At 34.1% G+C, this 27,694-nt stretch overlaps 1 protein-coding gene across 1 annotated transcript in view; it reads left to right on the plus strand.

Annotated features, from left to right (window-relative positions):
• LOC118268508 (acid sphingomyelinase-like phosphodiesterase 3a) overlaps positions 1–27,174 on the plus strand; it is a 71,396-nt gene extending 44,222 nt beyond the window's left edge. Inside the window, exons 3-10 of the mRNA XM_035583032.2 lie at positions 1,228–1,296; positions 3,317–3,476; positions 4,121–4,323; positions 5,742–5,899; positions 13,331–13,502; positions 23,511–23,623; positions 23,964–24,145; positions 24,641–27,174. Of these exons, the coding sequence (XP_035438925.1) occupies positions 1,228–1,296; positions 3,317–3,476; positions 4,121–4,323; positions 5,742–5,899; positions 13,331–13,502; positions 23,511–23,623; positions 23,964–24,145; positions 24,641–24,866 (1,283 nt within the window). The 3' untranslated portion in view covers positions 24,867–27,174. The remainder of the gene's footprint in view (positions 1–1,227; positions 1,297–3,316; positions 3,477–4,120; positions 4,324–5,741; positions 5,900–13,330; positions 13,503–23,510; positions 23,624–23,963; positions 24,146–24,640) is intronic.
• The last annotated feature ends 520 nt before the right edge of the window (positions 27,175–27,694 follow it).

Consider the following 27,694-nt stretch of genomic DNA (forward strand, 5'->3'; position numbering starts at 1 on the left):
TTTAATTTTTGTTTCATCAACATTTTTGGAATATGATAGGACAGAGGAGATGAAAAAAGAAAAAGAGAATTTCCAAGGAAATAACAATTTTACTTCCTTGTGCGAACTACTGGGGAGGGAAACTCTTTGCCGGAGTCTGTGTTTCTTTGGGTATAACCTGTGTGTCTTCAAAGCCCGAGTGAATAGGTTGCTTATGGGCAGACGTACTCTATCGTAGGCCGAATCATCACTTACCATTAGGCGAGAAAAAATGACTTACGTTGTAACGACACAAAGATATTATATTAACATACACATCTGCATACCTTCCAAAACATACTTATATTTCAAACTCACGTCTCAATTTACTCTGAAAAATAAATTCACTCCAAACACCAATACCCTTCCATACACGCAGCACGTTTGAATACGAAACATGTTCATCAGTTGACTCGCTCCCCCATTAATCAGATGTTTTTGCTCGACTCCCGTTTGCAGATAAATTCAGACGTATTACTACAACATGATTTTCTTTTTGGTGATCTCCCGACGGACGGGGAAAAACTTGAGTACTTTTTTCCTGGTTGTATTAAAGGCGTAATTGAAGCAACATTGCGTGTCTGATTAGATTCTTTTAGTATTAGGTCTACTGTATTATTTAAATTGATAATGGAAGATAAAATTACCTAGTATATTTATTTACCTTTTGCTGCTATATAAGGTCTATATTGTCCCATGGGCATCATCATCAACCGAAAGAAGTTCACTGTTGAACAAAGGCCTTCCCCTTAGTCCTCCACGTATATCGATAAGCCTCAGGCACAGCAGACCAAAAATTATGACAGAACTTATTTTTACTCTGTTTAAAATAAATTGATGAATATAATTAGTAAACACTGGAAGCATATGTTCGCTGTTCAGCTAGCAGTGAAGCCTGAATCGCCTGTAGCCGATATTAATAAGCCGGATCACCTGATGGTAAGCAATGGCCGCCGCACATGGACATCCGAAACACTTAAGGTTGTTGGAGAATCGGAGATTGGGAAAATTGGGGAGAGGGGTAATTGGGCCTCCGGTAACCTCATTCGCAAAACGAAACATAACAAAAATGGTTTGTTTTTCTAGAGAACTATAATGCTTCAACCAATTTGTAATCTGATGTTATTATTGTCCTATAACACTCCTTAATATGTTTTTTTTCTTTGTTTAGAGATAAATATCTAATATGATTTTTTTTCTTTGTTACAGGATACTTCTGGCACATAACAGACTTCCACTATGATCCCCTCTACACATCACAAGGCGACACTAGAAGACGTAGGTATAAAATGTTAACTATTTCTAAGTTCAGTCAAGTTACTCCAACGACGACGTTAACCTCAGTTAACTTTTACTGCGAACGGTAGTTCAGGGTAACCGCAGTGGTTTATTCGTGAGTTAAATGCTTAAACTTTCGTATAACTATTTTACTTGATTCTGTGATGAGTCAATTGACCTAAGTGTTGTATGATGCCTTTGATTGCCGAAGAATATTACTTAATACCACTTTCTTGTAATTTGAATCTATTTTTAGTGTAATATTGTGATGTTTGATATACATATACTAGAGGATAGAAGAACTGACAGGCGTAGATAGGCCACCAAAATTGTATGACAAGATTACAGATTTGACTCTAAATAATGAAAGGAACCCTAACTAAGTTGGTAGTGGTTCTAACTTAGACTTCTCATTAATCACCACAGTTGGGGCCCAATAGGGCTCATGCCTGATCCGAAACTGTAGACTACTTAGCGGGTTTACCAGGGCTCCGGCTCGAAAAGCAAGAGTAGGAGTTGGGTGGTTTTTTGTCAGTAAGAGTCAGACTCTTCTTCATCTGATACTGAGAATACATTGGATAACTTCTCATTAACTTGAGACCAGTCATTTGTACATCCTAAATCCTAATTATTACACTAGAATCTATTACAATCTAAATAAATAGGCAATTGAAACCACAGGAAATTTAGTGTATGGTCAGGCTATCCTGGTCGGCCACAGTAAACGAATTGTTTCCAATTTGGACGCCCAACTTCGGTTTGCTTGTCAGACTACAGTAATTTGTATGCGGAGCATCGGTTTAATTAGCGCATCCAATCGCCGTATGTACTCACAAATACCTGGAATCCTGTATTTGTATGCAGTTCTCATGCACATATGAGGTATGAGTATCGATATGATTGATTGAAAATTGATTGGGACTGAGACACAAAGCGGAAGATAGATGCGAAGTGCATTTGTCTTTTGGTGAAATACGCTATGAAGTATTTTTGGAAGCAAAGGATCGTATTTTAGTTTAGACTTGTATGTTTGACTCCTGTATCGGTATAAACCCTAATATGCGATATTTATGCTATAGTCAAATAAGTTTTTAAACTGAAATTGTCACTAACACTAAAATTAGTACTTAAGACATGGGATCTTTACCATGTTTATTTATGTCTATCAGTTTCCGATATTTCGGCGTGATCATAGAACTTGCAACAGTGCTGAAATATCGGAAACTCATAGACATAAATAAACATGGTAAATATCCCGTCTTAAGTTCTAATGTTAGTGCTATAGTCATGTCCAAGAAATTCTCAAAATGCGACGTCAAATGTAGTCAAAAAATGGCTGATGTCTAACCTTGGTAGTAGTGGAATATAAGCCCTCAGGCACGTGTAAGCGGTTTATCAAGGTTTCCATACGACATTTTCCTTTTTCCTCTACCTTATGTCAATATGGACTAAGATAAATTTAGGGAATTCAAATAAAGTCAATACACAGAAAAGTATTTCAGGTACAGAGCGAAATGGGTTCTCAAATAATAGCGTAACAAGAGCTGTATAGTGAAAACGTAGGAAAGTTTTATGTCGCTAAGGTGATAGTCATGCCTACGAACTGAAAGGACGAATTTCAAACAAGTAATACATAAAAGAATATGTATAACGGTTTCAATGGGTTTATATTGTATGGTCATCAAGATTAAGAGTGTGTATCAAATATTAGATCGATCAGACTGATATTTGATTAGGAAGATGGTTAAATGCCTATTACTAAACTTGACCCAAACAAACAAACAGAGCAAGCTAAATAAAACCGTTAAAAAAAAGGATGAAATTATTAATTTTTACTAGATGCTCTTCGAATTTGTCTTTTTTAATAAAAAAAATACGCATAATATTTCTAGATTGCAAAATTGAAGGGTCTTTTAGACTATCGGTGATTAAAATGACACCAGGAAAGAATTCAGTCTCCTACGCGTTACTAAACTGCCTTACCACCATGAAAGTATCTTTTAACACTTTTTTATTGTAGATTGTCGCCGAGCAGACGAGCGAGGGAGTTCAGGCCACCATAGGGCGTTGGGTCGCTTCGGAGACTACTCGTGCGACAGCTCACTCGAGTTGATCGAGTCAGCCGCGCGGTACATGCGCACACGACATTCTGAGAATGTTGAGTTCGTGCTTTGGACTGGGTAAGACTATTTACTTTTATTAGATTTTAGGTTTTAGATTTTCATTGATGATTAGATTTTTATTATGAGACAGAGTTGCTTAAAACTCATAATTATTCATTTTAATTTAGTGAACTAAAACATTAAGGATCATCGAAATAAAATTGCTTTCATAAGCATTTGTATTCTAAAATTCATTATTCATCATGGTATGGACAAAAGTTACTGTGCTAGATTGAATTAATTTTTAAAAACAATCACCTAGTTTTTGGTACATACATACATACATATCGTCACGCCTTTAATTACAGAGGTGCACATTATGACACGTAATGCCACTTGTGTACACCCACTTTTCACAATTTATGTAGTAAGTCCCATGTAATAGATGGTGAGCCTATTGCCATATACCGGGCACATTTCCAGAAACTACTGAGAAATTTTCGAAAAACCGAAAAAAGCCCAATAATACTTCGCCCGACCCGGGAATCGAACCCGAGACCCCTTGCCCAGCAGTCGCACTTGCAACCACTAGGCCACCGAGGCAGTAGTTTTTGGTCTCACGCTAAAATCGAATCCTAGACTCCTACTTGGAAATTCAGCTTATCGCATTCAACAAGAAAGCAGAAACCTTATGAAATACTAACGCAATAATTTTCTTCCAGTGACATCATAGCAGCTCGATACACGGGCAACGAGGATGACAAGATCCAAGCTATAAGAAATATGACAGATCTTCTCAGTAGAACGTTCAGTTCACACTTTGTGTTCCCAGTACTGGGTCACTTGGACCCCGCGCCGTCCGAGAGCCTTACTAATTTATGGATGCACTGGCTACCTTTGGAAGCTTTGCAGACATTCAAATTTGGTAAGTACGGCTTTGTCTTTCTTTGATGGAGGTAGCTAAGTATGGGTATGATTTTGATAGTAGTTTTAATTTATGAAAGCGTTTTTGATTGGTACTGTTGTTTAGTTTGTTTTGATAATTAGGTAATCGTAGTGACATTAATGAATAGAATATTGTGAAATGCTCAAAAATTTTATGACTACATAAGTTAATCCGAATGAAATAAAATTCATTTACTTATTAGGGACATAAAAACAGTTATTTATTACAGTTACATGTTTCTATTTAAAATACACCCTATTACATGATTACGTTGGTAAACATATTAATAAAAAGGATTAGTTGAAAATCATTTATAATGACCATTTTGTCATAAAAAATTGTAAAATAAAATCAAAAAATAAAAACTTGAAGCAGAGTAATCTTAGCAAATCAGGCTGCTTTATTCTGGGCGCACCGTCGCAGCGTCGCATCGACGACAGAAGCGCAGCAGACTTTTAAATATGGTGATTGTTTTGATGTCTTTCAACTACAACGCCTAACTTTCCTGCCATCAGTTCTAAGTTACTGCTAGTCCGCTTTATAAAACTTTAAAGTTTCTTGGAGTCGACAGAAAATAAGAAACACGAAGTTCGGTTGAACGAAACTGCGTAGTCAACGTTTTTGCAGCTCGCTTTGTGCATTATCCACGTTCGCTACTTGATTCGAGACTCGATTTATATTCAGTAATGCTCGGATAATTTCCTTGTGATTTTAATTCAATACTGAATACTGTATTGCATGCCATAACGTGTACATAAGAACAGTTGGTATGTTAAACATAGAATATGGAATAACATTTTGATATGAATATGTCAGAATAAGGAACTAGAAATGAGATTTTAATATCGGTTTATTGGTCAAATTTGCCCCTAATAAGATATTGTAGAAGTGTAATTAACTTTTTAATTAGCGTATTGTATTGTAATAAGCTTAATATTACTAATTATTAGTTACAATAATTAATTTGGTAGTTTATACAGAAAGAAAATGTAACTCCCTGCTCCATGATCTAAATGCCGTAAATAGTAGACCACTAGAAAAATCTACATAATCGTTGTCATCATCCCCGAAGGACTTTTAAGCAGAGATGCATATTGAGGCACGTAATGCCACTGTGTGTACATACAATGTATAACCATGTAATTCACGATTTGTGTAATAAGTGCCATATACTGGGGTTGAGCCTATAGTCATACTACCGAGCCCTATTTCAGACACCGTAAGAAATTTTCGAATAACCGAAAAACACCCAGTAATACTTTGCTCGACCTGGGAATCGAATCCGAGACCCCTTACCCGACAGTCAGAGTTGCGACGACTCGGCCATCGCAAGTGCCACAACGCGCAACATATACAAAAACATATTTTAATTCAATGTTCGCATTATTTGTCCACAGGTGGATACTACACCATAGAACAAAAACAAAGCAAGCTTCGGATAGTAGCGCTTAACACTAATCTGTTTAGCGTCAGGGATTCGAACAGCATACAGGCGAAGAAACAGTGGGATTGGCTAGACGAGGTGCTGGATAAAGCTACTGCTAACAAAGAAATGGTAAGTTTATCATAAACAAATACTTATTCTGTTTATAAGAGGATTAAAAATTCCGTGAAACGTTGACAAATTGGGTGTGGTAAAATTTATTACAATGCATATTTGTGATTTCTAACGAAATTAGCTATTAATAGTTTTGGTTTCTGAGCAAAGTTCTCTTTTTTACTTAACATTTTTAACCGACTTCCCAAAAAGGAGGAGATTCTGAATTCGGCCGGTATGTTATTTTTTTTATTTTGTTTTTTTAATAATGTAAACTTTAATGAATATGAATAGGAAGAAAAAATAATAAATAAGACTCCACATCTATCTCTAACGTCCCAATTTCAAGATGTTCTTAAAAAAATCTATCTTCATAAACACAACAAAATGCAAACGCATTTATTTCAGCCATATAACTCAACAACTTCCAAGCTTCCTGCTACAAAGACACTATATACCTAAGTTTCCCAACAAAATCTAGGTCACCTAGGGAGCATCTGTTACATTTTGGGCAACACCCGTTGTCAAAGTTTTGAGTAAGAGACTCTTCGCTATGACAGTTTAAATCGTGCGTATGACAACTGCTAGTAACATAGTATTCGACAGAGAATTGTGTGTAATAGGGGTATAATATATGTAATTATATGTACATATAAAATATTTAGATGACAATGATGAAATAGACTGCACGGGTAGCTGGTTCGATTCCCGCTCAGAGCAACTCTTTGTGTGATCCACTGATTGTTGTTTCGGGTCTGAGTGTCATGTGTATATCAACTTCTGTATTTGTAAATGCATTACACACGACACGCACGACACAGGAGAAAATCCTAGTGTGGGGCAACGTATGAAAAAATAAAACAAAAGAAAGATGAACTTCAAATAAATTTCTCTGTCGTTTTACTCTTGACATAGGGGTCGTGGTCACATTGAGGCGACTGTATTTGTGTTAGAGGCGGATACTGCTTTCCTCGTATAATAATACATAATATAATAAATACCATGTCGTTTAATCTCTGAAAGAGCAGATAGACGATATTTTTGTTGAGTCCTATGCAATCATAAACCATAGGCTCATAGCACTTGATTAAATACATTAACATTAAAATAAAAAATAAACAAAAACATTGAATAGGTACCATAAAAAGAAAATTTATTTAACAATACTAGAATTTTGGGAGCCAAAATAGCAATACATTTTTTGGAAACGGTCGTAAAAATGAGGTGGCATCTAAATATACTGCAAATTGCGTTCCTAAAATTGAGTGCGAAAATAAAAACGTAGGTAACTAAGTTTTGTCCCAAAAAAATTTTTAGTTTTGCCCACTATGCCATTGTTGTTCCAGATTTACGTTCGACAAACGAAATATTTGTTTAACATGCAAATTTTGTTCATTTTGTTTGCATTCGTTCTGTTATTATTGATATGTCAACTGTTAGAAATAAAATATTTAGATTTATTGTTTGTTTGACAATAATTTACAACGTATCGTTTGTCAATAATTTATTTCCGTATCCAAAATAGGATTTTACAATAACACAATTACAATAACAAACTAGCCTAAATTCATAATCTCTCTAACTTTTCTGATGCAATATCTCTGTCTCTTAATTATAACTCTGGAATGGTCGACAATGGATTCCCGACTTGAATCATTCTCAAATAGAATATGCCTCACTATAATTAAAATTGTTACCTTTTTTATATAATATATGTGTATGTTGGGTCGACGTTTGGCCGCTATCTCGCCTGGTGTTAAGTCATGAGCAACCTATTCTCTCGGCCCTTGAAGACACCCAGGCTATACCCCCAATCAGTAAACACAGACTCCGGCAAAGAATTCCACTCTCTAGCAGTTCGCACGAGGAAGCTTACTTATGTTACACAAACTGTTTTCAATCTTAAATTAATATTCTTTGAATTCATTTTCAAGCAGCAATGTTTTATCTAGTGCTCGGCACATAACAAGTCAGATTTGATGCAAACAAATTACGAACACGGCTTTGTGAACTTCCTTCATAAATATGCGCGTTGTCCGGCTCCGTTTCAAAACACGGTTTTAACGAGGAGTAGTGGAACAACATAGTGCTACCACGGCACCGGAACCGTAGGAAGTCCGGCCCGGACCGGCCACGGTACGGCCCATAATAAATTGCAGATTAGAAAATCGTTAATCTAATCGCTTTGCCTTAAATTGCTTTGCTTTTGGTTTTTCTTTTTTTGGGTGTGAGTGCTTTTTGGTTGAATGGAGTTTAGTGGTATGCTTTGGTTCCTTTTAAAGTATTTTTCTACTATTTTTGGAAGTGCTGTTTAGCTATTGAGTTAATTTTTGTTGTTGTCTGAACCTGTAGGTGTATTTAGTAAGTTAGGAGATAGTTGGACTTATTTTATTTTTAACATTAAAGCAACATTCGATTTTGGGTTAATATAATTTGGAGTGATAGTAAGCTTCTAAATATTTTATGTTAGAAAGCTTATAACGTCTGTTATTAAGTTCCATAGCGGAGTTCGGGGAGAAATAAATGTGGCTGACTCGATCAGAATGATAATACGGCCTAACAGAAAACCGTCGCGAAACAACGCATGTGTTCCTGTAGTGTGACTGATTTACCAAAGGCCCAGTTACCCATCCTCTCAATATCTGCAAGCCCCAACAAACAAGTATCCCCAAATTTCTACTGTGTGATTAATTATTATCTTATCGGCTTACTCACGTATTTGTTTGAGGAACTCGACTAGTTTCAAGCCATGCTAGAAGCTCATATTCATGAGCAACATTCCGCGATACAAGACGCGGCGATTGTCGCGCTGCTACTGATAATAGGTGAGTAAGACGATAACATAATAATTAACTTAGTATGTCTCACGAAAGTTACAATAAAATTCTACTGCGTGCGGCAGCGATTGCTTACCATCAGGTCACGTATATGCTTGTTTATCGGCTATTCACAGAAAAACAAATACTACTCATCGAAAATAACTTCTTAATTTCCGTAAACTTTTAAAATTACCTACATATCAACAGCCTATATTTGACACCTTTTCATAAACCAGGCAAAAGCTAATTTAGCTCATAATAATACAACAATAGAGGCTATTAATGTATGTTCGAAGCTACTCACATGAATTTCGAATTTCTCGAACAGAAATTATGAATCATTGTAGCCTTGGTATAATTCATGGCCATAAATAGTCCATGTTGTACCACTGTGTGGTTGTAACAGTAAATCTAATGTGCGAATAATTTTCCATGATTTGATTTTCAATTGATGTACTGTAGGTAATGTAGGTGTAGGTAATGTTTTGTGTGAGTCCTGGTAAAGGTGCTATATATTAGTTAGTTCTGAAATACCTATTACGTGATATTTTATTATATAAGTTTTATTATATTCATATTTTAATGTCGTGGTGGTCCGGAGGCTTTTATTTTTTTTTTGAAGAGGGGAAAAAATAATTCAATAACTTCTCCCGCCTTGGGTGAGGCGTGTGTCAGACTCTTACTAACTAAAAACCACCCCGTTCCTTCTCCTGCTTTGAGCCGGAGCCGGTAACCTCTTACGTTGCCCGTTTCTCAGGCAAGACGACACGTAATGTGACTTCTATGTATGTACTTTCTGAGATGGTTTAGACACCAGAGAAAAACTTTAAAGCCTGGGCTTATAGGTAATTTCTAATTAAAAGTTTGAAATCGTCAACCCACATTGTGTAAGCGTAGTGATTAATGCTGAAACCTTCTACGTGCGAGATCCTTTGGTCGACAGTGGTCAATATAGGCTGTTTATATGTACAATACAATGTGACATAATCATTATGTTGTTATTCAAGTGTTACTAAAGGACACAGCTGAACAAGAGTTGTTGGAGTTTAATTCCCAGATAGAGCAAAATATTGAGCTAAGATTTAATAATAATGATTTTTGAAAATTGTTAATCAGACTGGAACTGCGTATATGTCAATAGTCTCGCCCCTGCTTCTTAATAATTTTAGAGAGAAGAACATAAGCTAGAAGCTAAAAAAATCAAAAAGTTTTACCAGCGATAAAAAGTGTTAAAAACCCGAAGGGTTAAAAAAAAATCAACAGCACGACTGAAATGTTACCTTATACATAGGTAATAACATTCAAAGGAAAAGTCGAATCATAAATACATTTCTGCAACACAAAAACATCAATCTTTGTCGTTTGCGTGATTATAGTCAAGAATGTTCTCCTCCTATATAAATCATGTAACTCCGTTATATATTCAGAGTGTAGTAGGTGACAGAATAATTTTGATGGTGAAAAATGTTCGGCGGTAATAAAGTCCTTATAGAAGGTAGTTCGGTTTCGGCAAGTAGGAGGTAACGGGTTTTATTCATTTATAGGTTAATGCTTAACTCTTTATTGGTAAGTATTACAAGGAATTGTGACTTACAAAGAAGACGTTTTAGTTTTGAACGAGTGAGCAATTAGATAAAGATATCAGAAATTTTACTTGTGTCTCCTCTGGTGTTGCGGGTGCAATTTCAGAAACAGGTGCAATTTCTATGGGCGGACCATGGGCGGCGCTCATCGCACCATACCATCAGGTGCCCAGAGAGTTCGTTTGACCCATATTTCTTAAAAAAAATTGCGCCTGTTGTTGGTAACAACCGAGCTACATTTTTTTAAAATCAATAATCACAATATTGTATCGATCAATATTTCTAAGTTCTTCCTGTTAGTCCGTCAATCACGCTGAAACTACTGGAGGGATGTATATAAAATTTAGTGTACAGACAGGGTATGAGCAGACTAAAGTGATAGGAAACTTTTTATCCCACGGAAACGTGGGTGAAGCCGCTAGCTGTAGCGAATAAGTATGAGGAATAAATAAAAATACCTTACCTCTTTAAACATAAATGTAAACAAAACAATAAAACGCTACACACAACATTTGATAGACAATAAAACACTAGATCAAAGTGGATTCAATCAATCTTCTATCTCTTCAACTACGTACTTTATTTTTATTCACCATCAATACAATCACTTCTTTATACAAAATTATCAATAAAATGCCAACAGCACTCATTAAAGAACAGAGCCTTATCACAATCCGTTGTTATGACGTCATGAAAGAGAAAAAGGCTTTTCCAAACACATACAGGGTGCTAGATAAGAATAATCTGATGTCAGAAGTCAGACCGTGTCGGAAAATTCAATTTATTTTTCCTATTCTGTCAATACATTCAGAGCCGCGGATTTAAAGTCAATTTATGTATATAAAAATGGATATATACGACTTGTGTATATATACAATATGTTTCTACACTACCTCTTTTTGAGGGAGGCTTTTCAAAGCTGTAGTCAATAGTTCGGCTTAAGGGCTGAGTAAACGGAGGCTGTATGGGATATTTAAGTTGAATTGGCAACCATTCACGATTTGAATGGATTACCATTTTCAGATTTGAGGCGTATTTTATGCTTTGGAAAAAATCTACGGCTTATTTTTCGTTACAAACCAAATTATTTTGTAGTATTCTGTATTGGCAGATATTTCCAAATATTTATACATTTCTTGTTTTTTTTTTTTATTATTTTTAGCCGTGGCCGTTCCACTGCAGGACAAAGGCTTTTCTACCCTCATTCCACTCCTCTCTATGGAGGGATTTCTGTGGCCAATCCAATTATGTTTCTTACAACAACAAAATACGTAAATAAATAAATTTATTTGACTTTCAAAAAACCTGACACCCAACACTTGATATTCAGTCTTATGATTTTCAGCCAACGATGAAGCGATGAGCATAATTACACAAAACAAAGAACCATTGCTCACAACAGAACAATGGCCGACATAAAACAAAATGGCCGCCAAGACACCTCAAGGACTTCCATCTAAATAATATCATAAACAGCAAATTGTTTCATAAAAATAATTGCAAGAACGTCACGCCATTTCAATATGAATTAATTTAGAAACAAAATGAGACGCATCAAGCATTTAATTATAGGAGCTTAGTCTTAATCGTTGAGTTTATTGTTAACTCAAATTGGTTTCTGGACAGTCAACAGGGATAATGAATAACGAGGGTTATACCAAGATGCGTTTTATACGTACTAAAGATTTAATAACCACTAAAAGTTGACTATTCATCGACTTGGCATCTAAAATTAAAGAGGTCGTTGATTTTTATGTTGATGGGTGGTAAAAGGTGAGATGTGTTCAGCATTATTCCTGTTTTCATTGAAAGGGTCGGCGGCTGAGCTATTTACTGTAGTAGCAGGAGTTCAAAGCTGGGTATATAGAGCTATATAGTATAGGTACGTATACTGGGTATATAGTATACGTTCAAGTTGCGTCCAAATATGAAATCGATATTAAAATATCTATATATTATTTTTATCGTTTTCATAGCTTAACAAAGACATCTTAAATAGGTGTCCATGGGCGGCGCTGATCGCTTACCATCAGGTGATCCGTGTGTTAGTTTGCCGTCTTTCCTATAAAAAGATATTAATTGAAACTGAAACACAACATGGCCATATTATACCATTCATTTTACTATATACCATTGACTGGAATATGATTAAAAACATATTTCTTGCATAAGTAAAACTCACATTCATTTATTTATCTCGACTGGTTTCAAGTCCCGAATGGAGCTCATGATCATGAACAGCATACAACCGACCCAAATTTACGATGTGGATATCTCGGAACCAACCCAAAATCTTAAATAAACCAAACCACTATTAAAATAAAGAATTTACAAACTAATCAACGATATTTCAACAAAGTATTTTGTAAAACCAAATCTTACAAAGATAGCCGATCCCGGTCTTACAATTCTTTCTCTAGAAGGTGCACAAGATTCTCAAAGTGCCGGTAAAATAAAATTTTACGTTCGCATATAAATTCCGTTGTAATAGAAAAATTTACGTCACAAAACTTTATATTGCAGAATGTTCGTGTTCTAGGAACAGTCAACGTCTTTATTGGTTAAGATTTTACTATTTAGGTCTTATAGAAATGGAAGTTTTTAAGGTTTTATGTTCGTAACTACAAGGTAGGATCGGTTTTATAACATGAAAAAGTTTAACTGTGATTTCATTGTTAGATTGTAAACATATTGCATATAACACATTAAATTACATGTGTTTTTGAGGACTTGTGCTAAAATGTAGTTGTTATTAATTTACTCAATTATCCCTATGGATTTATCAACGAATTTCCACATTCAATAGTTCAATTCAATTTAAATCCTTTATTTCAGAACAACTGTCCATAGGATCAGTCGGTATACAAAAATGTAAACTTTAAATATATTAAAAAAAAAAATATTAGCATTTATGACCAAAACACAACCGAATCAATTTTGTGCGGTCATTCTTAAGTTATGAAATCTATTTTTGTCAACAGACACTAATAAAATTAAGGTAATTCCTATTCAACTTCAGTATTAAATCCTTAATTTTTCTTCAACAGGTGTACATAGTAGGCCATGCGGCCCCAGGGTCGGACTCACGACATCCCTACGACATGTCAGCTGATGCTAACGCGAAATATCTCCGCATGGTCCGACGACACGCCAAGATCATCGCTGGACAGTTCTTCGGACATCTACATGCTGATACATTCAGAGTCATCTATGATAATGGTGAGTGTGTTTGGTTACTCGATTTTGAAATGAAAGTTCATTAAGGTTAGGTTTAAAGTCTGGTCAATAGAATTTGTTGGCATAGACTAAGTACTTTGCTACCAGTTAATCCGTCATTAATTATAAGGGTTGCCTAATATGAGGTGTCAATTTAGTCTGTAGAATTTGAGCCACTAGACTATTTAGCTACGTGTCAAAAAAAAATCAAAACGAAAATTGTAAATTGAAACTCGTTAGCAAAAATATCTCAAAGTTCTTTTTACATACATAAAAATAATACTCGTAGTCTACTTAAAACCATTTATTTTCAACCTTAATTCAATTTCATTATAAAACTTAATTTCGCTTAAATTGGAAATTAAAAGAAAACAGACTGTGTCACTACACATGTACAGGAAAAGTGGTTTTCATCTTACAAGTGTTCCTGTAATTCAATTTTCTCAGTTGACTCTTACCATTTACTTTTTAAAGGCATTTCTTACCATGCTATGTTATTTATTGCTCTTGACTATGTTGGGTTGCTTGCAGTCAATTCTTTATTGCTGGTATAGATGTAAGATTTTTTAAATTTTAAAATATATCTAGTTATTCTAATCCACTTAGGATTAGAATAACTGACTGAAGACTATTTGGTTGAATAAATTTTTATTTTATAAGTAAAGGAATGTGCTATTTCGAATGGAACCACTTATGGTAATTCATTGTTAATAAATATTGACTTTTAGCGTAAGTGACAGGGGTGATTGTGCGGTTTGCCTTCTGCACGTTTTGTTTGTAACGCATATAAGATGTGACAATGATGACCAATCTCGAAGTATCGTGAAAAATCATTGTTTAATTATTGAAAAGAATAAATAAAAAACACATGAACTTTTAGAAGTTTAACGCATGTGGCCAACTAGTTTCGCTCGTACTATAGTAGCAATTTTGTATACCATATAATATTATATGAAATGTCTAATGTCTGGCGTGGTATGACATGTCCCACAAACGTAATACCTCCTACAAATCTTTGTTCACCTTAAAAAAGCTTGACCTTAGTTCAATTGTGTTCGTGTTACTCGCGATTCTATTCACGAAAAAAGAGAAAGAATTATTATTTTATTTCATTGTCTGCTTGTTCCGCGGCTAAGTCAGCGTATTTGATGTACGCACAACCTCACGTACGTTCTTTTATATATCTATATCGTAGGACACACGAGTAATTTATGTACGTGTCACGGATACTGTTAATTAGAATGTTATCAAAATGTTAATTTAATACAAGTAGCGCCATCTATTAGCCATTGAGGTAAAACTTTGTCTATGTATGAAACTATGAATGTCTATTGTAAGAACGTAATAAATCCGTCTGTTTAAAACCGCCAACTAACGACTTTTATTAGGTTATGGGCTACTCAGATTTTGCAAAGTAAATTAAAGTTATTGTGTTTTTTCGAGAGTTATTGTTAGTTTGTTAGTTTATTTTACGCGTGTGACATCAACTAATCAAGATGAACTCAAGTTTTCTTTCGAGTGTGCCAAAGCTCAAGGGTCGTGAAAATTATGACGACTGGGCGTTCGCCGTACAAAACTTGCTAGTCCTTGAGGACACGGACAAGTACCTCAAGCAAGAAGCAGCGGCGACAGATGCAGCACAGACAGTAGCAGATACCAGAGCACGTGCAAAATTGATCCTGACTATTGACGCATCATTGTTCGTGCACATAAAGGAGACGAAGACAACAAAGGAGTTATGGACAAAACTGAAAGCTCTATTTGATGATTCGGGGTTTTCTAGAAGAATTACTCTGTTACGTCATTTAATCTCCATCAGATTAGAAACATGTGAAAATATGACCAGTTACGTTACGCAAATTGTGGAAACTTCGCAACGATTAAGTGGAACTGGATTCATTATAAACGATGATTGGGTTGGGTCATTGTTACTAGCTGGTTTACCAGATAAGTTTATGCCAATGATCATGGCAATAGAGCATTCCGGGATGCAAATCACAGCCGATTCCATAAAAACAAAATTGTTAGATATGGAAAATGGCGGCTCAGTTGAAGCGAACGGAAATGACAACTCAGCGTTTATTGCACGAAGTTGGCAGAAGAAGAAACATAGTAAAATTTGGCAGCAATAGCAAACATGGCGGACCAACTCCGAATATCTATGCACCGAGTACGTCAATGTCAAACGACAGAAATAACAAAACAATAACATGCTACAAATGCAAACAATCTGGACATTTTATGTCTCAATGTCCATTTAAAAACGAAAAAACAGAGAAGAAAAAGCAAACAAATGCATTCAGTGTTGTTTTCTTGAGTGGTAACTTTAATAAATGCGACTGGTATATTGATTCGGGAGCCAGTACACACATGATTGCAAACGAAAGTTGGTTGACAAATAGGATGGATTCGTCAAGTTTACCTGAAATCACAATAGCAAACAACATGAAAGTGCCTGTATTATGTGCCGGCGACGTAAAAGTCACGACGAGTTACGGTTACGAGGTTACAGTAAAGAACGTGTTGTGCGTACCGACTCTTGCGACTAACCTACTATCAGTTAGTGAATTGATAAGAAATGGAAATAGTGTTGTGTTTGAACCCGGCCGATGCCTCATTAAAAACAGATTAGGCAATCTAGTTGCAGAAGCGGAACTTGTCAATAATGTATACAAGTTAATCTTGCAAAATGAGACGTGTTTGTTGTCATCATCAACAGTAGATGGACAAACGTGGCATAGACGGCTTGGACATTTAAACAGCACAGATATGAACAAGATGAAGCAAGGTTTAGTCAATGGTATGGATTACTTGGACAAATTTGTGACAAGTAAGTCTAGCTGTGAAATTTGCTGTGAAGGGAAACAAGCTAGATTACCATTCTCGACTGGTACAAGAGCCACAGAAATCCTTCAGATTATACACTCAGACATCTGTGGACCGATGGAGTGCAAATCCATAGGTGGTGCAAGATATTTTTTACTGTTCATCGATGATTTTACTAGAATGACCTTCATATACTTCTTAAAGTATAAAAGTGAAACACTGACTTGTTTTAAAGAGTTTAAGTCAATGGTAGAGAACTTTCAAAACAGAAAAATAAAAATTTTGCGCACAGACAATGGATGTGAGTATTGTAGCAATGATTTTAGAGATTTTTTGAAACATGAGGGGGTCATTCACCAAAAATCAAATGCTTACACACCAGAGCAGAATGGACTTAGCGAAAGAAGCAACCGGACTGTTGTGGAGAGAGCTAGATGCCTACTTTTCGAAGCAGAATTAGATAAAAAGTTTTGGGCTGAAGCCGCAAATACCGCGGTATATCTCAAAAACAGGTCTACAGCTTCAGGTATAGAAAAAACTCCATATGAGATGTGGTTTGGCAGGAAACCAGATTTGCAACATTTACGTGTATTTGGGAGTCCAGTAATGGTGCACACACCAAAAGAAAAAAGAGCCAAGTGGGACAGGAAATCAACAAAACATATACTTGTTGGTTATAGTGATAATGTCAAAGGTTACCGAATATACAACCCGGTAAATAACAAAGTCACCACTAGCAGGGACGTTATAATACAAGAAAAACCCCAGCGTCAAGAGACCGTGACTGTTTCCCTAGAAAGCACAGATTCAGTGGGGGAGTTGGTAGAGGAATCTGTGGTGAAACTTGAACCTGTGAACAAGTCAAGTTCTTCGGAATCTGATTACTTGGATGTTGAAGATGAAAGCTTAGAGTCAGAAGCTTATGGAGAAAACCTGAACATGGAACAGACTAGTTCAGCTCCACAGAGCACAGAAGAAGCTTTAGATACACCACATGCAGGTTCTACCACACCAGTTCCAGAAGTAACAGAGAAACGTCAGAGAAGAAAGACTGATAGATACGGTTTCGCCAACATGTGTTGTACAGCTACAGGAGAAGATGGACTGACATATGCAGAGGCTATCAGTGGGCCAGAGCGACTGATGTGGTTGCAGGCCATGACAGAGGAGCTGCAGTCATTCCAAGACAATCAAGCGTGGGAAGTTGTCGATACTCCCAGCAACGCGAGTGTAGTGCAGTGTAAGTGGGTGTTTAAGAAAAAACTGACTCAGACAATAAAGTGGTATATCGTGCGCGGCTTGTGGCCAAAGGATTTACCCAGAAGGCTGGTATTGATTACCAAGAGACCTTCAGTCCAGTGATTAGACATTCAACCCTGCGTTTGTTGTTTGCCATAAGTGTCCAGTTAGGCATGGACATCACTCATCTGGATGTGAAAACAGCTTTCCTTAATGGTCATTTAAAAGAAAGCATATTTATGCATTTACCTGAAGGTTTTCCCATGAATAGTTCAAATAAAGTTTTAAAGTTAAGAAAAGCTGTTTATGGATTAAAACAATCATCTCTAGCATGGTATAACAAGGTTGAGGAGATACTATGTAAATCAGGATTTAAAAAATGTAAATTAGAACCCTGTGTATTTGTTAATAACCATAGTGATAATAAGAAAACCATAGTTGGACTGTATGTCGATGATTTTTTAGTATTCTCTAACTGTAAGTCTGAATCTGATAATTTAATAGACATTTTGAGTAAAAAATTCAAAGTAAAGAATTTAGGTAGGGTAAGAAATTATTTGGGGATGAGAGTTGACAAAAGTACCAATGTAGTAACTTTGGATCAAGAAAGGTATATAGACCAGTTGCTTGAAAAGTTTGATATGTCTGAATGTCATGCAGTAGAAACTCCTATAGAATGTAAATTAAATGTTAATAAGTCTAATGTATGTGAAGAAAGGCTGCCTTTTCAAAAATTAATAGGTAGCTTAATGTATTTAGCTGTTCTAACTCGTCCTGATATTGCCTATTCAGTCAGTTATTTAAGCCAGTTTAACAACTGTTATTCTTATGTACACTGGAATTATGCAAAAAGAATTCTGAAATATTTGTCACAGACTAAGACCTATTGTTTAAAATATTCCAAAGAAAGTGCAGGACTTGTAGGTTTTGTAGATGCTGATTGGGCAAGTGATGCCACTGACAGACGCTCATATACTGGTTTCTGTTTCACTAAGTCAGGTTCTGCAATTTCTTGGGAGAGCAAGAAACAAAGAACTGTTGCTCTTAGTAGTTGTGAAGCAGAATATATGGCTTTGTCAGAAGCATGTCGTGAAGCCATATATTTACAGAAGTTAGAGTTTGAAATAATTGGCACTTATAATAAAATTGTTTTGTACAATGACAGTCAGAGTGCATTAAAGTTGGCAAATAATTATCAGTCACACAAAAGGTCCAAGCATATTGATGTCAGGTACCATTTCATTAGAGAAGTTTTGAGAAATGATATAATTGAAGCTAGATATTTGTCAACAGCTAACATGCCTGCTGACTTGCTAACCAAGGGTTTGCCAAGTGTTAAACATTACAAGTTCATGAAAGATCTTGGAATTGTTAATTTAGAATAGCCAAGGCAGAACTGTATATTTCTTGTTTTGTTGCTTATAAAAGGCATTTTTTTTAATCTGTTGTTTTACCTCTCCACTATGTGTAATACTCTGAAAAAGTTGTTATTTTGATAAAGTGGGGGTGTTAATTAGAATGTTATCAAAATGTTAATTTAATACAAGTAGCGCCATCTATTAGCCATTGAGGTAAAACTTTGTCTATGTATGAAACTATGAATGTCTATTGTAAGAACGTAATAAATCCGTCTGTTTAAAACCGCCAACTAACGACTTTTATTATGGGTAATGTATTGTGGTTCTTATATCCTTATGTTATTAATGTTTATATTACTGTAAAACGTGTGACAACTTCAAATTGATTTAGAGTATATTGTATTATAAGAAATTGCGAAAGTTTTTGGTGCAGTGAGTGACGATACGACGATAATCAATTTTAATTCCAATGTAGCAAAGGTGGTTTCGTTTCGATATAATAGGTATTATGTTAAGCAGTTTGATTTACTAAGCAAATAGCACACCACCTCAGTCAGGCAGTCAAACTCTATCGCCACAGGAATTCTACCATAACAAAGGTCAAGAATTAAAACCCAGACTTTATGCTCTCTTATTATAAAAATAAAATCAGTTTCAAAAAATCACCAAAAATATTTTTACTGTAAACAGCAACACAAAATAACAAGTAATGCATTATTAAAATGACGTATGAAAAGCTGTGAAGCATCAATGAGAATGTGGTGTTCATTTATCATTTCATTTACAGCAGCGAGCAACAGCCCATACATTCATTAAATAGTGTCAGCGACTGTACACTGATTATTGCTGATACACTCGCGAACAAAAGGCAGTCGATAAAAGTCCACATATTTATTCTGTTGATATCAATTTCAATTTTATTATTTATTTTCTGGACAATGTTTTAAGAGTTTTTGTTGTCGTTGAAATGTTAATATATTACTGTGAATATTTTTTAATATTTTAAAGTATTGTTGCATTGAACTTTATGCCATAGAAAATTGTGCCTCCGGTAACCTCACTCATACAACGAAACACAATACAATCGTTGTTAATGTCGGTTGTCTATGAGGCTGTAGTATGATTCCGGTTGAGCCGACCCCCTCGTGCCGGTAGGCACGCGCCTTTATAAATAACTATAATATACTAAAAATAGATATAAATGCTTTAATAATATAATCACTATATTATGATATACGATATACTTTTGTTTCTATTGATTTTATTCGGAGCCTTATTAAAATAATTATGTTGAGCGGTAGCGGGTTTTTAAATTGATGTTGGTAAATATAAAGCTAAAATAATTCAAAGATGATTCTACGGAAAGGAAAAAGAACTGTAAAATTAATTTTATTTTACAAGAATTTTACAATACAAGAGAAATAACAGTAAAATAATAATAATTTTATATTGCAAGAGTAATAATAGTATTTCTTTGTATCACCGCTCCACACCGCAATACTACGAAAATGAATTATAAATGTAACAAAAAGATCATTTTTAAAAGCTGATTTAAATAAAAAAATCAATGAAACTATCAGAATTCTATAGAACATTACTTCTATATTGATTTCAAGAACTGAAACAAACAAAGAGATCGCGATAAATAAAAACAAATGATTAAGGGCGGCTTGCGCATCGTCGCTAAATACAGTTTAAAAGTGACGTAAACGCATTTAGTCTGCTAATTATATTTAGCGTCTTGCACAACAAAAATTTAGGCACTAATCACGTTTAGCGAACTGTCAAAGTTAAATACCCAAAGATGGCTATTTAGCTTCGCTAAATACGTTTAGTACCAATCGCGCGTCATCATATTTATGTAGGTTATAGACATTTTACTATTATTTTATAAAAGATTGTAAAGAGGTCGGTAGGAAGTTTGTTAGATGGATTTGTGGGAATTGTATTCTGACGACGACCAGAAGATTATAGAATATATTAATAGACCGAGGGAATTGTTTGAGAGAGCAGACTTATTTGGAATGTATTCGGACCACAAATTCTTTAGGTTTCGTCTAACGAAAGAAACCACAATATTTTTGTTACAGCAAATAGCCCCACATTTAAAAACCAGAAACAAGTAAGGAAATGTACTTTTATTAATGGATATGGACTACCTCGTTGGCCGAGTGGTTGCAAGTGCGACTCCCGGGTCGAGCAAAGTATTACTGGGCTTTTTTCAGATTTTCGAAAATTTCTCAGTAGTAGCACGGAGTCTGGACATGTGCCCGGTATAAGGCAATAGGCTCACCACACATTATATGGGACTTACAACATAAATTGTGAAAATTGGGTGTAAACATAATGTGTGGCTTAATGGCGTGACGATATGTATGTATTAATGGATATTCAATAAATAGTAATAAATAAAAACTAGCAACAAGTAAGGAAATGTACTTTTATTAATGGATATTCAATAAATAATAGCTATTTTAACCTAGTCGTTTTGCTTTTCACTCTGTTTTATTTGGTCAGTCTTTTTGCACTCAATAATATGGGTGTATGGTTCCATCACTGCAAGCAGAATTATCAGTTCTTCTTTTGTAAAATTAGGCCTCCGGGCCCTAGAAGAAACACATTTTTTGCCATGGTAATTATGACTCAACTAAAATAATTATTAATCAATAAAAAATACCACGAGAACAATTCACAAATCACAATAGCACAATGTGTGACAGCTCGGTTGACTTGATGTGTCAGTTGAAAGTTCGTCAGTCCATATTACGCATTTTTGTTTTAAGAAATGCAACAATTTTGCTCTAAGTCAAATCTACAACGCACGAAAGTGTAAAAAGGAACGTAAGAAACTGCATTACCGACTCTCTAACTATGATTAGTTAAATTACCATCCATACGGACATGAGCAAGAGATTTTTAATTGTATTTAGGTTAAACATATTTAGCAAGATAAACACATTTAACTAAATTCTGTTTAGACCAAATGTTGCGCAAGCCGCCCTAAATATTAAAATAATATCAGTAATGCAAACATAAAAAGACTTTTCATCGAAAAGTAAATTCGATTCGTTTGCTCGAAGTCAACTTCCGAAAATATAAACGTAACACCATTTATCGGGTACAGGGATGACGTTTTTGGGAACCAATAAATCCCAAAACGGTGTCTGGTAGATGTCATGAAATTTTCACAACGAAATTACTGAATCCGGAGTGGAGTAAAAATGTTTTATTTCTTTAAGTTTCGTTACATTTTCTAATTTTGTGTCGGTTTGTAATAGAACCTCCCTTTTATTTTTAAAAAGGAGGTTCTATTACTGGTTGCGAGTGTGAGGGTGCTTTTCTACCAGAGATGTGCTATGTTACGTTTCTGTTGATGCATTTGTCTTCCACCAATCATATTCACTGGTACACATAGCTTAGAACTGAATGTGCTATGTTTTTTATATGGAAATATTTTTTTGAAATAACACATATAAGCTAATTTTTATCCCGCATGAACGCAAGCGAAGCAAGTCTATAATAAATGTAACTCTAGACAAACAATTTCTTTTAGAAATATAATACATATACAAAATACATTATACAAACAAATACAGTCCCTTATGCAATACTTTTTTATAATATAAAATATTGTGTTCTTAATATAAGTATACCATATTTATTTAATAGCAATATCCAAGTTTACAGCGTACAATAAATTGATTGCTAAAGAAATTATAAGCATTTTAATTATATTTGTTTGTTTTTGCAATATGAATTGAAGTTTATGAAGATGTAATTAAAGGAGGAATTTAAGTATTTATTCTTGTTAATTCAGTTACGATATTAATTTTATCAGCTATGATCGGGTCTTACTCTGACTTTGGTGTTGAGAAATTTCGCACTCTTGAGTTGCAACATTAGCGCTCCTTGCATCCGTATTGCTCGTATTTTGAATTTGATTTTGCCTTTATATTCCATACTTTGAATGCTATTTTAACAGTTACGATTGTATAGTTTCGACATTAAATAATTATTGACATTTTATTGGATTGAAATTGGGATTGGTTTTAAGAGTAAACGCCCAGTACCTACGTGGTTTCATAGAATTGTTTATTTCAGTAAAGTTAAAATTGTTGGTACTTACTTTTTAGCTAGTATCACAGTGTTATTTCTTTAGACATTATTATTTTATAGTTGATAGGTACATGATGAAATACAAAGCTGTCTTATTCTTTACTGGTTATAACAATGTATGCCAGAAAGCAGAAGGCTATAATTATATCGGAAATTCCTATGTAATTAGGTACTATTACTTACCATTACTCAAAAACTAAAATTACGACTAATGATGATATAGAATCACTATTATACAGTGGAACTAATAACATAATTACTTGTTTTACATAATTACACGAATTAAACCTATTATTCAAGACTTTTAATCAAAATCCTAAATATACCTATTTTTTTTTCTGGGACAATAAACCTATTAGTATTAAATATCCTTTATTTATCTAGGACAATGAATATTCAAACATAATGTATTTAACTTAAAGTTCCTTTTTCTGTGGCACCCATTTAATTACTTTTTATTTCTATTGTTTAGATCGACCAGTGTCCTGGACGTTCATGGCTCCATCTGTGAGTCCTCACCGTGATCCAGCCGACTCTTCTAACCCTGGGCTCAGGCTTTACAAGTTTGATACTAATACGGGGAAGGTAAGTAATGATTAATGTTATTTTTACTTTACTTTTTAGTACAGTGACTTTGTAAATACTTACAAATAATATCATATACTCCTTAACAAGCAGGCACACTCTTTATTTTTATTACTTTTGTATTTTAATCACAGTTCCTGTGTAGCGGCAATATTCATTTAATTATTGAGCGACATGTAATGAGATATTTTGACATACTCCTCGAAACTTTGTGAAATTAGAATTATGAGTTGGGATTTCACCGCTTTTTGTGTGATGAAAATTGAAGGCAGTTCCCTTTTTTTAAGTTTATTTTTTTTTTATAAATGTTTGTAATCCCCACAACTGGTTCTTTCATTAGGTGTTAGACTACACCCAATACTTCTTGGACCTGGCAGCAGCCAACAGAAATCTAGCAGAATGGACGGCGGAGTATAACCTCACACAGTACTACGGCCTGCACGAGGTGTCCGCCATGTCTCTGCACAATCTGGCTGATAAGCTGCAGATAGGCACGCCGCATGAGACCAATATATTTCACAAGTAAGTAAATAAGAATAATATTAATAATACAGTCTAGTTATTTCTTAGCCTGTGATAGAACAGTGTAATTTACTTGAAAAATCCCATTTTGCTCCTATTTATTGAGATATATAACATTAAGTATTTTTTTTACGTTAAGTAGTAAAACATTTAAATATTATGAAACCTAAATAAATTTAGATTAAACTATGATGAGGTTAACATTGTGATTTCTACAAAATTGGTAATAATAGTTTCCTTTATAATTCTACTTAATCTTTTACGAATAAGAAAAGCGTCCTTTTAAATCTCACTTAATCGTTTAAGATAGAATTTATGTAAACGCCTCTAGGGAAGTAGTGTATAGTCTTTTTCCAAACTATCATTAGTAGTCAAATAGAACAGTAGTCAAAGAAAAATATGAAAGTGTAAAGATTGTTTAACCTGATGGGGAAAAAATCACGTGGAGACAAAAGGAGCCTATTTTATTTACAATAGTATGTCTTTTTTCAACAGGTACTTACGAGCCTATCGCGTCAGGCACGAAAGCTCAGAATCGTGTGACGGTGCGTGTGCCCATCAACACTTCTGCGCTATAACATGCTTAGAGCATGTCGCATACCGTCAGTGCGTGGAAGCAGCCGCAAGCGCCCTCGCTGCAGCCGGTGACTCAGCCCCGATGACATTACCACTTTACACCACATTACTGATTTTAATCTCTATCATCATTGTAATTGGGTAGATTTTTGTATCTTCAATTACTTTTTATAAGGTCCTTTTTTCAGTATTCCTTGTGAACACAATGTCGCCTAAAGGTATGCTTCGATATCATCATGTTTTGTTTCGACACTTTTTTCTTGTAAATAAATACAGTATTATTTACCTACCTACGAGATAATTGATAAATGGGATGTACGTACGTGATTGATTGATTGTACACGTTTTTGTACGGAACTGTGAAATGTACCAGTAAACTGAACGGTTTTTGAAAAAAAAATGGTTCAAAGAGAATCCAAATTACACAAATTTTTGCCGAGACACGTGCTTCAAACGTGTGACTATGATCGCAGTGTTAGCCGCGAGCGTGTTCGGTCCGTTCAATCGTTTATATGACGTAATATTCAAATTGGTCCATTGTTTTGAAACGTGTTTTTAGGTAAATATTTAAAATTTATTTTACATTACACTAAAATAAAAACTGTTTACATAATGAGACGTAAATAATTTTACAACGTAATAACAATTTCTTGAGCTCATAATCGGACTTTACCTTTGACGTGTAAATATAATTGTGCTTCAAAAGTATGAATAGGTTATAAACATAGGGGGTAAGTAGGTTTATATTGAGCAGTGTATTGAGATAGCTCAGACGGCATTTGTGATAACGCTTGATGATACGTGAAGTGCTTAGAATAGTAAAACTTTTATTACTAAAAATAATTGTAAAATATATGCTTTAGACATTCTAGTCCTATAGAATAAAAATTAATATAACAAGAAATAAATAGTCGAAAAATTAATGTTGTAAAAAATTCGAGACTGTAAATTATAAAAAAACGAAATTAATTTTTCGGAAACACATTTAAAAATTATATAAATTACAATTTAGTAATCCGTAAAATGTGGTCTTTTGATATTCCATTTGTATTAATTTAGTGATGTTTTGTAACACACGAATATTGTCATTATTAAACAAAGTATGCTTGCTTTTGATGTAAAATTGGTGTACTTTTACTGTAAATATTAAGTTTAGTAAGTAGAATTTTTATAAGGTCATTTAAAAGTTACAGTCGACCTATTAAAATTAGTATAAAAATTCCTAGAAGTATAAATTGAAAGTTGAAAAACTGGAATAATTTAATTAAAAATTTGTCTTGGAAACTTCGTCCTCGCATAATTGGGCTGGGCTTTGTCAAGGCAAAAACAATTGGTGAGTTTATTTGTTGGACTTTAATTTCATCGATAAACACATTGTTTGTTTTAATTATCGTTATTTTAATTATGTTACACTTATTGCATTTAAAGATTGTTTCGTAAACTGTGACTCATTATTTTGTCTTTTGTAACATTTTTTACGTTATCTTAATAATATCAATGAATTATTATGTTACCAATTAATTATTATGATAACATAATAACGGAACATTTTGACGAGGAACTCGACTAGTTTCAAGCCATGCTAGAGGTCAGTAGCAGCTGAATGCTGTTCATGAATATGAGTCTCTAGCATGCTCTGTAACTAGTTAAGTTTTCATCAAAATATTACGTGGGTACCTATGCCGATAACATAATAATTAATTTAGTATGTCCCCCGAAAATTATAATAAAAATATTTATGTTATGTAATAATTATGTTATAAAAATATGTAATGTTATGTTAAGTTTGATGTTCCAGTGTTACTTTGTATCGACTAAAATATTTGTCAACAATAATTAGGAGGGCCTATTAGTTATTATTATTAACATTATTTATTTAATCTGTCTTGTAACAATATAAGTAATCGAGTCGAAACCGAAAATGTATTACATAAATCTGAAAATATTTTGTATTCATTAATAAATTATTATAATAAAAAACTAGTCATAATTTTAAAATTTAAATCGCTGTAAATACATAATTAAAATTGTAATTAATTTAATTTTGAAATTGTAAATGAGGAACAACTAGTGAATAAGTGAAATACTTAATACTTATCGAATTGCTTAATTTAATTTATTAATTATCGAAAATATAAATACTTGACATTATTCCGTAAAAACAGTTGAATGCTTTATAAATATTAAACTAAAAAAAATACTCAATTAAAATAGTAACGTCGAAAAATTTATATTTTACAATATTACAATCCGTATTACAATATTGAAATCCGCATCGATTTAAAGGAGATTTAAAAACCAATATTCGTTATTAATAAATATTGCATTCAACTGGTAGCAGGTTTATCTAGCGAAATAAAATACTGTTTCATTTCGCAATAATTATTATCGATGTTCCCGTATTTGTATCGACTGGATGTTTCAATTAATTTTTAATAAAGAATTGTAATCAAGTTTCTTGTTTTTATTTTTTTCCTTTCTACTGTATATTTTCACTCAAATAAAATACTATTGCTTATTTTATGCGTTCGTCGTATTACAATTTGCAATTGTAAGTATTAATTTATAAAACAAGAGTATTGCGTGTTTTTTAAAGGTTTTTATTGACTTATTTTGTTTGGTCATCAAGATTAAAGTATTTTTGAATTATCAGAACACTTTCAATTTATTTTGCATTCATAGTTCTGTGGACAAAAAAAAAATGCTTGTGAAAAAAAAACCTAGGAAAACAAAGCATGCACTCGTCTTAGGAAAAAAACTACTACCAACATCTCATCCCTATTCAAAATAAACAGCGTAAATACCTACTACCTACTTGAAAAATCGAAAATTTTTCACATCACATTTCTTCGAGCAAGCTCCGTACCTACAATAATTCAGTCCGTGCGTACCCTACCATGATGCGAGCTACGTGACGTCACTATATCTGAGCGGATTAACTCTACCCTGGAATTGCGGGAACAGTGATACATG

This window comes from Spodoptera frugiperda, chromosome 29, assembly GCF_023101765.2.
Source record: "Spodoptera frugiperda isolate SF20-4 chromosome 29, AGI-APGP_CSIRO_Sfru_2.0, whole genome shotgun sequence".
Taxonomy (NCBI): Eukaryota; Metazoa; Arthropoda; class Insecta; order Lepidoptera; family Noctuidae; genus Spodoptera; species Spodoptera frugiperda.